This window comes from Neodiprion fabricii, chromosome 1 (genome assembly GCF_021155785.1).
Source record: "Neodiprion fabricii isolate iyNeoFabr1 chromosome 1, iyNeoFabr1.1, whole genome shotgun sequence".
Lineage (NCBI taxonomy): Eukaryota > Metazoa > Arthropoda > Insecta > Hymenoptera > Diprionidae > Neodiprion > Neodiprion fabricii.
The window spans coordinates 7,964,745-7,977,479 of record NC_060239.1 but is presented as its reverse complement, the minus strand read 5'-3'; the positions used below and the strand labels follow the sequence as shown (position 1 = coordinate 7,977,479).

At 33.3% G+C, this 12,735-nt stretch overlaps 1 protein-coding gene across 29 annotated transcripts in view; it reads right to left on the bottom strand.

The window, feature by feature from the left end:
* The window catches only part of LOC124187781 (ankyrin-3-like), a 98,520-nt gene that overhangs the window by 33,375 nt on the left and 52,410 nt on the right, over window positions 1–12,735 (bottom strand). For 22 of the 29 annotated variants that reach the window (XM_046579921.1, XM_046579922.1, XM_046579925.1 and 19 more), the window contains 8 exons: window positions 12,030–12,134; window positions 6,073–6,201; window positions 5,880–5,985; window positions 3,795–3,872; window positions 1,046–1,270; window positions 803–963; window positions 456–667; window positions 71–284 (listed from right to left, as the gene is read on the bottom strand). In XM_046579921.1, coding sequence (XP_046435877.1) covers window positions 71–284; window positions 456–667; window positions 803–963; window positions 1,046–1,270; window positions 3,795–3,872; window positions 5,880–5,985; window positions 6,073–6,201; window positions 12,030–12,134 — 1,230 coding nt within the window. Of the gene's footprint in view, window positions 1–70; window positions 285–455; window positions 668–802; window positions 964–1,045; window positions 1,271–2,706; window positions 2,725–3,794; window positions 3,873–5,879; window positions 5,986–6,072; window positions 6,202–6,909; window positions 7,117–8,661; window positions 8,682–9,244; window positions 10,320–12,029; window positions 12,135–12,735 lie in introns of those variants that run through there. The other 7 variants (XM_046579931.1, XM_046579938.1, XM_046579939.1 and 4 more) reach the window with 7 other exon arrangements.

Genomic DNA, 12,735 nt, shown 5'->3' with positions numbered 1-12,735 from the left:
ATATATCAGAAAGAGATTCTCCGTTCAAGTGGCTTGCTGCCCTACAATGTTACGCGCAAGCATATATTACCAGTTATGCTGCACAGAAGTCTAAGAGTTCCAACTGCTCCAGCATCTCCGGAGTATTGATTAATCATGCCTTTATTAGCTGCTTGTGGCATTGGTATCGTCAAAGTAATCGGTTTGTGGAATTTTCGACGTCTGGGCTCTACAGTCACAATCGGTGATACCGCGACACGATTTCCAAGTAGCTTAGCTACCAAATCAGATGGTATCGGATGAGCCTGAAAGTGTTAAATTTGTTTCAATCTTAATTTTATCATTAATTGACAACTGTAAAGTAGCAAACATACCTACAAACTCGTTTGGTGGTTCCATTCAATACAAATAATAACCCGTAAGAAAATCTACGTGCAGTTTAAAAATGTGCATTTCCAAATTCATAACTGTCTTACCTGTAGCCCGACTCTAATTTTCTTTGTAAGAGCAGCTGGCGGAAATACAGCCTGAACTTGAGGCACAGCGGAAGAAGAGACAGTGCCTCCTTCAGGACCTACTGCATGAACTTCCTGTCTAACACGAGACACTACGGCAAAGTAGTGCGGGAAATCTACCGTGAGAATTCGTACTATACGTGACGTCTGGAGATCCTCTAGCTGGCTTAATTCTGTAAATTCAATATGTCTTGTTGTATAGATTCATCAAGGGCTCAAACATATGATAATTTCAAAAAAATTAACAGGTAAGAATATGAAGAATTTACCTAGGTTTGAATAGTAAAGCAACAGTTTGAAAAATTTACCTTCTCCTTCAAAGCTCTCGTTAAGCACATCCTGGACAGCTTCCTCGCTTGCTTCCAGGGTGTGCTCGCGCCATGTTTCTCCATTATCTGATCTCAGTATTACTATTTCTCTTTCCTTTCCACGCAATGAGGCAAAATGTGGTACCTCTATAATCACGGGCCTGAAAGTGACGAAAATAGATTTCCAAATATTGCCTTATAGAATGAAAAGGGCTTTTTAACAATTTGTTTCAAATGTCTCACCCTAGGAACTTAGCACCGACAGGCCCAAGCTCGAGAATTCTACTCGCCAATGCCTCACCCTCCATTAGAGGTGGAGGATTGGTTAATTTATCTCTTTTCAGGTACCGACAAGTTACTCTCATAGGCATGGCCGCTTTACGCGGTGGCACAATCACGCGAACTCCACTGTGACGGCATCCACGCATTGCGCCTCCCCTTGCATCGACCAGGAATGAAACTAGGAAACTGTTTACAGAAAATTAAATTAGACATATCGTGTAAAAGTCTAATGCAATATTCACCACAACCTGCCTACAGCCAATAAAATTTTAGCCCAGTTTCTCGGTGCTATAGAATATAATTGATGAAGTTGTATCAATACTTTTGTAGATAAATGTTCGCATAACTTGAAAAAGTAGATCATTTTATTAAACTGGGCAGGTTGTAGGAAGGCACACCTTCCAGTTGAGAATTAGTGCAACATTTCTGATAACAGACCGAGAATAAGTTACAATAAAATTTGATATGTAAAATCTAATAGCGTTTTTGATGCAAAAAAATAAAGTGTTGATCAAGAAGAAGGCTTTATTCATCGGATATTAATGACAAAAAAGTTGCACATTTAGAAGCGAGTGAAATAATCTAGCCAGATTTCAAAATATAAACAATATGTTCATGTATTTACAATTTACAAAACATAATTCATAAATAAGTGGCATATTTTCAAATTTATAAATAGCACGTATATACATAAAACGATAGTGGTAGAAAATCAAAGCTCTACTGTCACCGTTTACTTCAAATTTGAAATCAAAGATTAAATTACTCATATAAGTTTGTGCTCTTGAGTGTGTTTGTGGTAGTAAGTTAGCACAATTGCTTCTAGGATGGAAATTATTTATAGTAATATTGATAGAACGAATAAAATGCTTTGCAACTATGGCGAACCAGTAGGCAGCAACTATAAGCAGCGTTTGAATATGTTTCAGCGCTATATCAAGATCTAAAATTTGCTATAAATATCAATTGAAGAGTATTAGATCAAAGATGTTGAACAGTTGCGAATGAGAATGACAATAGCATATCTGCATGAAAAAAAAAAATTTATATTGTCCTACAAAAGTTACAACAAATTTCCAGCTGTAGATATTTATGTGAAGTAGATGAAGTAATGATTGGAGGTCACACTGAGCTAAATGAAAACTATACCTATATGTATATTTATGTATGAAATAACGAATTTTGATACATACAAAATACAAAGTATCTACAAAAATACTTATCAGTGAATACATATGTTCGAGCAGGATATTCGTTTGGGTAAAACAGCATCTTGGTTTAAACACAATTTCGAATATATATTTTTATGCAAGGTTCTTTTTTATAGTGCGCTTCCAATCAGACCTAATATTGACGATGAACAAAGAATTTTATTTTCACGATTGCGTATTATTGACTTCTTCGGTGATAGCATCGCATTGTGTAGGAAGTTAAATATTTCCAATATGTATTCACCTTATTCCCATCTCTAAAGAACTATGTAACATAAAATATGCTAAATAATGGATAAACTGCACTATAAAGTGGTGTGAGATAAAAAATGGGTGCAACACTGAAAAGAATTTTAGACAGCAAAAATATGAAGGCAGAGACTAAAGATTTGTCCAAGGGAGTTCACTTACTTTCTCCAGTGTGGAATTCTGCGGGTAGCGGAAATTAAATAACAGAAAGAATCGGAAACAAAATAAAAATCGCGTTAGTATTCATTTCTCTATACAAATATGATAGTGATAGATGACCAAAGATGAAGGATAAGATATACTACATTCTAATATTTGATTTTAGATTTTCGAAATTAGTAACAACAAGTTCGATTTATATCAATCGATGGATTATTTTGATAACGCATAGACAATGACTTTTTGTTCATTGCACTAAGATTATGAATAATCTCGAAAACCGTAATTTTTTTTTTTTTTTTGTTTTTTATACATAGAAGCCTACCTTTTCTATATACATAGTAGGTAACAACAATGATTATGTATTATAGCTGAGATTGGTAGTGCGGCAAACCATTCACACTGTGCTAAAATAACAACATAAGAGTTAGAAAATAAACGAAAGTACGTATGAAGTCACAGAGTGAAAACCGATGATCTTTATAGCTGGACAGCTATATGCTGAATTTAAAATATTATTATTGGACACATTTTCTCCAGTGCAATTCGTAGCTGAACGTGTTAATGGCCAGTTTGAGTGTTCCGTTATTTTTTTGCCCACTGAGCTCAAACGTTTGTTAAATACCTAGTTATTGTTACTGGTAAACCTATGATTTTTTACTCCAATCGGACATATTATGATTGAACTAATTTCATCGTTTCAATGAAGAAAAAAATTTCTTGCAACACAATAATTGACCATGGTTGATCGATATTTCAAGAAAAAGAGAAACTAAAGGAATATAAAGTGGTAAAATTCGAATTCAAAATTTTGTACAGAAAGGGTGCAAAAGGTAATTGAAGCAAACATAATGGTATGTAAAATAATGTCCAATGTCATTGTACAGAAAATAAATTTTCAGAAAATTTTTTGCATTTTCGAGCTATGACAAAAGTGCTTCAAATACCACAATGTTAAAGAAAAAAAAAGAATGAAAGTAGTTATTCAGTATTCAAATATCATATAACACGATACACCTTAAAAAATTTTGAAGAAAGATACAACTTTGAAATAAATAAAGCAAAATTATAAAAAGGGGTATATAATGTACCTGTCCCTCCACATCCCTTGTCCTTTAGGCACGATACCAAGGGCTGCCAGTGATGTGTTTAACGACACTATTGACGCGCTAATCTCAGAACAGAACTATACGTGATTATCGAATTTAGCTTTAAGACGTGCTCATGCTTGCATATCGTGCAGTGCGGCCAATATCTGCATTTTATTGTTTACTTAATATCAATAACTATTTCTAAATGCTACCAGGGCGCTACGAGAAAACTATTGTGAGGGTGCAGCGAATGACATGAGGTATCGACAGATGTATGGTGATTTTAAGTTACATCTAATCCGATCTTCAGAAAACAGTGCACATTTTGCTAGTTTGCCGATAGTTTTATCAATGTCACATTATTTCTATTATGAACAGTCACGTGAACGATGCTTATTTAAAACTTGATCGATAAATATTCTCAAACGAATAACCTCAATTTCAATAAGAGTCTCTACGATCACTGCTGTGTACTTGGTAAATTGGTTCAAAACGTAAAGCAATGATCGTTTAAACCTCTTTGTACCAGGCTTCAAATTCTCGTAAGATTAAAAATATTGACCATTATACCTAATTTTTGAATTGAATAAATGATTTGTAGAATATTTATTTGCATATCACATTTGTAATTTATTGTTCTACATGACATTAGATTGCAGAAATTATTTCAAAATGTTTTTATACAGTTATAGTTACAGCATCGTTACTAAAAAAAAAAAAAAAATTGCTGAATAAATATTGTATTGAGAATGCAATTTTCAATATTGAATATCCATGCCAAGTAACTACCACACGACACACATACCATTGTAAATTGAGAAAGATCTCAGAGCAAAGTATCATTTCGATCCATCATTTACAGGATTTGAAATAACTTTGAGGTAATTAATGCGGAAATTAAGTTTTTAATACGAAAATTTTCACATTTGTCTCATGGATAATTATTTACGAGAGGCATAGAAGTTGCATGTAGCTTGAAATATCAAACACGTCGGTTATATTGGAAATTCACGAATAAAAATCGAAACAATATTAGTGCCCTATTTTTTGAGAAGCAGGCGTTCATATTAATGCCAACTTTAACTAAATAGCAATTCTTGCGTAACAACGCATTGCTAAATTACTGATAAGTTGTACATAAGAAAAAGAACACAGGAGCCGAAGTACACCCGAGTGGAAATACATTTCAATCATAATTTCGTTTAGATTTATTTTAAAGCCCTTTAAAAGTTTAATTTCAACTAAATAACATTGTTAGTAGCAAGCAGTCTTTCACCAACACACTCCAAATCACACTATAATACACAATATCGTTACTTTCTGGTTTAATCAAGAACAGTTCAGTATTTACATCAGAATTTGTCTAAGCGAGATCCTAAGCAACAGTTGGAAATCGATAATTCGTTGATGAGATCATTGTAAAATAGGTCAGTGATATCTATGTGAAAAAACATAGGTAGCCTAATTGGCGTAAAGGCTCGAATGCACAACCTCGACGAGAGTGGTGGAATTCCCTCGTCGTATTTTGTATACGATCCGAACTTATAGAAAGAAGTATAGGATTTTTTTGCATTCTCTGTGAACTACGAAAGTAAGCTAGTCATGAGTCTAATCCAGTTTATCGGAGTAGTGAGAGATTAGCGTAAACACTCGAGAAAGTCTCCACATTAGAACCACGGCCATTTAATTGGAAGGCCGTTATTTTGTAATGTTTTAAATTTTATTTGTATTACAAGCGTGTTTTAAATTTTTTCGCTTCATTCTCGGTTCCCAAAGAGGAACTTTTATGCTACATGCTTGAGTAGCTTTGTTTTCAGAGTTTTTTTTCTAACTGAATTTTACTTCAGATAATCATTCTATACTCGGTGTAATTTAATATTCAAAATAACGAGAGAAAGACTATACATGTATCAACGGAGTACAAGGTAATCTTCATTTCAATCACTGCAATTAGAATTTCACCAACGCCGAATATTTCGTTATTCTATTCAATCGTTAGCATATTACACAGTTTTCCATGGAGTAATTTATAACTTTAGGGTGGCGATAACGAGTGTAAAATAAACATAGTATGAAGATACATACCCAACGTGAATCGGATGCCTGTTGATGTCCACATTGTCTGGTTTGTGATTTGCGGCATTTGATCTGTGATAGCTTTCTTTTGTAATCATTTCTGTTATAGTTGGAGCTGAAATTGGAGATTATAATGTTTAAACAATGCAATTCTAGACAACACTAAAGGCGGCAGTTGTACAAGATATGGAAACAATTTTACCTCCAGAATGTCGATTGTCTCTTTCATCGTCAGTCACATTGAGGCGCATAGAGTCATCACCCATTGATTTCATATCGTCAACAGTCATGTAGCGGTACTGCTGTTGGTCGCTTAACATCGGATCTTCGCCTATAAGGAATCATGATTGAACGAATGGATATGTTTTTCAAATTTGGAAAGCATGGATTAACTACGTAAATAAAAATTAAACTAGAGTTATCGTAGTGTGGATTGAAATGCTTCGGTGAGATATATTCAAGTATGCTTATATGATGCAAAATTGGAGCACTATCTAATTTATTGTGCAACATATAGAAAACTAGAATCCAGTAATTTTTTAATATTTTCCCATATTAAATTAATGTAGCGGGTGTATTGATTTGTGTCAGCCCCAACGATTTATTTGAATCACCATCACCGCAACTCAGTAATCACTGAGCAAGCTCTGTTTATCAGCAAGACGCAACATTTTTCCGATCATAGAATTATTAATGCTCTTGATAACATGTGTGTTGCTCAATTCCATGGATAGCGTTTCATCCACTTTGATAGTGAGGCACAGATAAAGCTGAATTTATTTTATCAGAGTTGTTTAGATATTTTGTATTAGTCTATCAAAAAATAGTATCATGTCGATACATGTAGCAAATCACTGTTCATTGTTTAATATGTCCTTCAAGATACTATTAACATATTGTTGCTTGTTAGAAGTTTTACACATTCGTGATGACTTCGGTGCTGTGTATTTATTGAACGAAAACTTGGTAAGACAAGAAATACTGAATAACATATGCACTAAATTTAACTAACAATGGTAAAACAAAATCGATTATTTACATTTCAAGTGATTCCTCTAAACGTCATCAATGTTTTGAGGTGAGGAGAGTTCTAAGCCACGAGCATCACATATCTAGTTGTAACTGTAGACTGATTGCATTTAAAATGACCTAACAGATATTTCAAGAATGTAAGTAGTAATGATCCAATTGTCCAGCCGCCTACAAATTCAGCCTACACTTACTAAACCAGTGATGTCACGATAATAATGAGGAAATGTTAAAACGAAACATGACTAATGCGAATTTTTCCAGTATGACACATTTACAAAATCAATATGAAATTATTTAAATATTTACAAAAAAATTTTTTCTCCATTATCAACATTTCAGTGCTTGCACAGATTGTTTGCTCATATAATTAATTTTAGACATGGATACAGCGTCTACGAGGAAAAATTTAGGTATATATATCATATGAAAATAATTCAGCCGATGCGTATGATAATTAGGCAAATTAAATATAAGGTAAGCTGTAATTTCGGTTTTCAAAATTTACGTAACGTGCGGTTATAAAATTTCAGATATTGTCAGCAAGCAAAAGATTCATTTTTCCTTTAATTATTTATAAAGCCTTTCAACTACGTTTCAAATGTAAGGTTTATTTAATGTTTATACCAATTTAATGATATTTCACGTAAAAGCGGACGCCCCAAGGCTACCTATATTTATATTCTAAGCATACTGTTTTATACTTGTATACGAATAGAGGAACATGTATATGTATGTATGTACATAGGTATATGCAGGAATTTGTAAAGTTGTTGAATAGCACATATGTATTCATAACATATTAGATCAAATCTGTTTCTCTCGAGTTCAATCTATCTTTAAATTTGACTTCGTAAAGTAATGCCCTACATTTTTCTGGCAACATTGAATATCTACAGAAAATCTGAGTCAATTAAATATGATTACACGGAATTGAATTAGTGTCGTAAACAGAAATAGTTTATAGCTTCTGAGAATTTATGTATGCCTCTGCTTGTTCCGCTTGACCCAATTGCATATGCATGCATTGTTGTGTTAAACATTAAGTCAAATGGACTAAAATAGCGATGATTTGAGGTCAGAAGTCATTAGCTTTGTGTTTTTTTCTTTTCGGTTTTGTTAGTTTTATGTTTACTCTACATCCACATCAATTATCACACCGAATTCACGTATTTATACATTTAGATATATTTTTAGAGCATAGACGTAAGCAAGTCAGTTTTTGCGTTCAAAAAGACACTACCGTACCACTTCTACCGCCCCGATGAAGAATGAAAAATTATTTCACTTACATTTCGTATTTTTATTTTTTTTGAACTTTGCACCAAATTTTGACAATTTCTTCAATATGTAATGCATCGAGAAGCTTTGAGGAGAAGAAATTTTTTTTCAAAGTAATCGAATAGAACTGCAGAACATTAGTAAATAACTTTTGGATTTACGAGTAATTTAATACCTCTCTGACGTATTGGCGTATTATTTATCAGCATTTCAATATTGATAATAATTAGATAATGATAACCATTGACGTGCGAGGGAATAAAAAATTGTCTTGATTAAATCTTTCTCTGAAATGATGTATTGATAACGATTAGAATATCGATTGATATTTAAATACTTTACTCAAGTTTTACTATTCAGCAAGAAACGTAAATCCAGTGACATGACAATTTTATGTATGAATGAAAAATATTTGACAATTACTTAAATACATGATACTTGTATTTAAAAAATTACGTATTGTTCCGGATGACCTTTTTACTCATTCCTACATATAATTGAAGCAGATGTAATTAGTCAGCTACAATGAACACCCGAGGCAACCTTCACAGCTATTTCACGGGCTACTGGTTAATAGCTGCAATTGGTTCCTTTTCTGCCCTAACAGTTGATCTGTCAACCATCACGAAGCACCGTTCTCTTTGAATCATCTTCTCAATGGGTGCCAGCACAGCCCAATTATTCAACCTATATGTATACACGCACGTAGAGTATGAATCTCAATTGACACTATACTTCTGTTCTTTGAAACTTTAATTATATAAATTTGAAGAGTTTTAACACGTATCATTTTCCAGAATAATGCTCGTAGCGTTCAGGTTGGGTTGTAATTTTGCTAAAAAATTTCTCACATCAAGAATATCAGATAATTACAACATTGAGCGAATTAGATCACGTTCAGACGTGACATCTTTGGGTCAACTGCAATCGTTAAGAGGCCATTCATTGTTAGTATAGATGGAATAGTAATTATGTAATTCGATAACTGATATGACAACGTAGGAGAGAACAGAATATGTTTATCTGCATAAAATAATTTCTCGAAAAATTATTAACATATTTACACATCAGGTCGCTGTTCCTGTTACGGGCGCACCCACAGCAAGCCATCTTCTTTGGTTTTTTCCTGTGCTTTACCTTTTCTAACGGCATATTGGTATTGGTCCACAAATAACTTAATTAGTTATAATTTAATGAAAAAGCAAGCACTTAAATCGAGCCTGAATAGAGTGATCGGAATAGTTGTGATGTATAACACACTTTTCTTTGTTATAAATTATGATTATTATTTTAGTTTTATATTATTAATGGTCCATTTATTGCGCAATTTTAAAAATAACTACTTTATTATATTATGTTTGTTAAATCTGTAATATGATTTTTCAGATATAACTTTCAATACGATAAAGTATTAATGAAAAAATTTTCTTGTTCTTCGGAAGAAATAATGTAGCACAAGTTCTACGACACTTTAATCCACAAAAGTTTATTGCAGTGTGGAATATTCAAATTATTCACTGTTTTCAATTAAATGTCATAATAAACCTAGATGCACATTAATCAATGTTATTGAGTTCGGTAGATGGTAGTTCTTAGAGCACTGTGAATTCATCTTAAACACGGAAATCAGATTAAAATCGGTTGAAAAATAAGTTCACTTCTCTTCTTCAAGTAAGAAGTACACAGTGTGCGAAAAATCACCCTATTCACTTCAACGGTGTCTGCCGATCTTTAACTCTGTATACACTTCACATCTGCAACGGGCAGGCCAGGAACAGCGACTGTCTTAGAATTGATACTTGTTCAGCACAAGCTTAGAAATGTGACCTCATTCCATGAATCACTAATTTTATAATAAGATCCATTGGTCCATGATTTCGCAATTGATATTTACACAATGTTATATTTATACTTGTTTTTAACAAGCACCCAAGCGATAACCCTTTACCTTGAAATTAAGTGAGATAAAAAGAGGATAAAATTTTGTTTTTGAATCATGTCTACTTTTTAATCTGCGGTATGACGTAAGCATGTGTAATAAAGCAGCAACGTATAATTTATGAAATTCAACAAATTCGATGCTGTTGATATTGGAACGAATGAATCACTGTACACTCTGAATCTATTATCAGTAACAAAGATGCATATAAATTTACTGTGAGAAGTACTAGTATGGACAATAGTTTGCAATGTGAAAAAATTTGTGACCAAAATTAAAAATTCTCAGAGCTTGATTAAATTTTGATTTTGATTTGATTAGTCGACACAAATACTTGTTTAATAATTTATTTTAAGGCGTTCAAATACTAGTTGGTAATGAAAAATTGCTACAACAAGAATTTTTTCTTTTAAACATGCTAACACTGAACACTTAGTGGCTGGCAAGCCTTAGCAGAGTGATTTACAGTCTGAATACCATGTAAGTGAATCTTGTGAAATAATATGAATGGCACTTTTACAATTTTTCAATTTTTTAAATGCAATCCTCGATCGATCGTTAGCTTGCGCTCTACTCGGAACTGGATAAATACGCACAAACTGTTAAGACTCAGTGGTTTTGCTTAGTTATATAAAATGGAATATTTTGGTGGGCAGAATCGAACTTGGCACTCGGCCAGCCTAAGTCAAACTAGCTTAACCAGAAAACAAGAGGCACGAAACAAGGCCGCAGATCCTGTCTTACGTAACAGGTAGTAGTAGAGAGAAAAAGAGAGGAGCCGCATCAAAACATACCGAACACATAACAGATGTCACTCGGCTAGCATAATAGTGGGAACTTTTATACAAGTCATTACTATGTAAATTACATTAACAATAGTATGCCCTATATTTCTTCAACGACATTACACATAAAACTTCACTGTTGTTGGTGCGTGTAACCAGCGCATGTATGCACATCACAAATAAGGATCTTGAATTACGGGAGCTGACGTACATGTATACACATAATTACACAATGCACATTAGGTTGTGTAATTAATCAATAAAACCCATGCAAGTAGGTTTATTGAACCAAGAGACATGATCATGTTTACATTACGAAACAAAGGACATATCAGTGAAGTTTTTTCTCCTAATGTACAAAATGGAACTCTTGTTGAAGCAAAGAGGTAGTGTTGAGAAATTGGTACATTGCGGTGTGCCGCTGAAGTTTTTAAATTCAACGCCGTTTGGAGTTTGAACATGTAGCCGTTCTATAAATATGATCTGACCTATATCGAAACTAATTATAGATTTTAATGTTTATACAGTGAAGCAAAGAACGAATGAAATGGCAGGAAACTTTGGTTGCGAATAATCCCTTGGGTATATCATTCGATTATCCAACAATCTTGATTCCTACGTTACTCTCCATTCACCAGTAGGTCAACTTGTGACAGTTTGAAACATTTGGCACTCTTTGAAGTTTTACATGATAATTTAGTACCAAAGGTAAATATATAGTTTATTAGATAATTCTATCCATAAGACTGTCAGTTTATCAGCAATTTGACCAGCACATTAATGAGAAAGCGAATGAAAAGAGTTGTATTCGATCTGTTCAGCTACTTACAAAACTATTTGAATCTAAGGACGGAGTAAGGGAGATGACCGTCAAAACATTGAGAAACCGAAAATATTCTGAAACTTCTGTATACCTATCAGTTAAGATTCTGATTTGAATTGTGTAAATACACATAAGCCTAATAATAAGTCGTGTAATATAAATTTATGTTAATTACTGCGATAAGCTGTATATAAAAGAAAGTTCGAATAAGTGAATAGGAATGAGTGTATGGAATGTACGAAGGGATGACAAGGAACATGAAACAAGAATGAGCGAGAGACACACAGAGAGCTTCAACTTACTAGTATAGGTCATTTGGCCCTGGTAGTAGGAAGGGAGGTAGACATGTTGCGCATGAGGCGGCTGCCCGTACACATTCATGGCTGCCATACCAATTTCGTCGCCACCTATATCGTATACCGTCAAGTAAGGTAGTCAGGGGTAGTTTACCATCAATATGTATTCCCTAACACTTATTGATTTTTTTTTAAATTTCAAATTCACTATTCACTGGGTGGTTGCAATTGGTATTTTAAATTACAGAAATAGTTCGACCATCAAGTAATAGACAATTATCTTAAGCATTCTTATGTAATAACTGATGGAAACTTTCCAAAAATTTCATTATCGTTGAAATTACAGAAAACAGAATTGACTAGTTCATTAATTTAATTCATTGGAATGGTGAATTATGATCAATTTAAAAAAAATTTTTACTCATTTTCAATACATTGAAAATTTTATTTCAACATTAAATTTGATAACAACCCGGTGAACTTTGTGCTAAACACATGCTCTTGCAAAATAAATGCGAATTTCAACATAACAAGAGAAGCAAAATGATACATACTGTTCATCAATGAAACATATATCAACAAAGAAGTTTATAAACAAAAGGTAACTAGTCTCGGCTATGAGGAATCTTTTCTGCTGATAATACCTAGACATCCATAACTTCAAAAAACTTCTATCGTCTAATAGTTATAACTAGCGTCAACATTGATAATA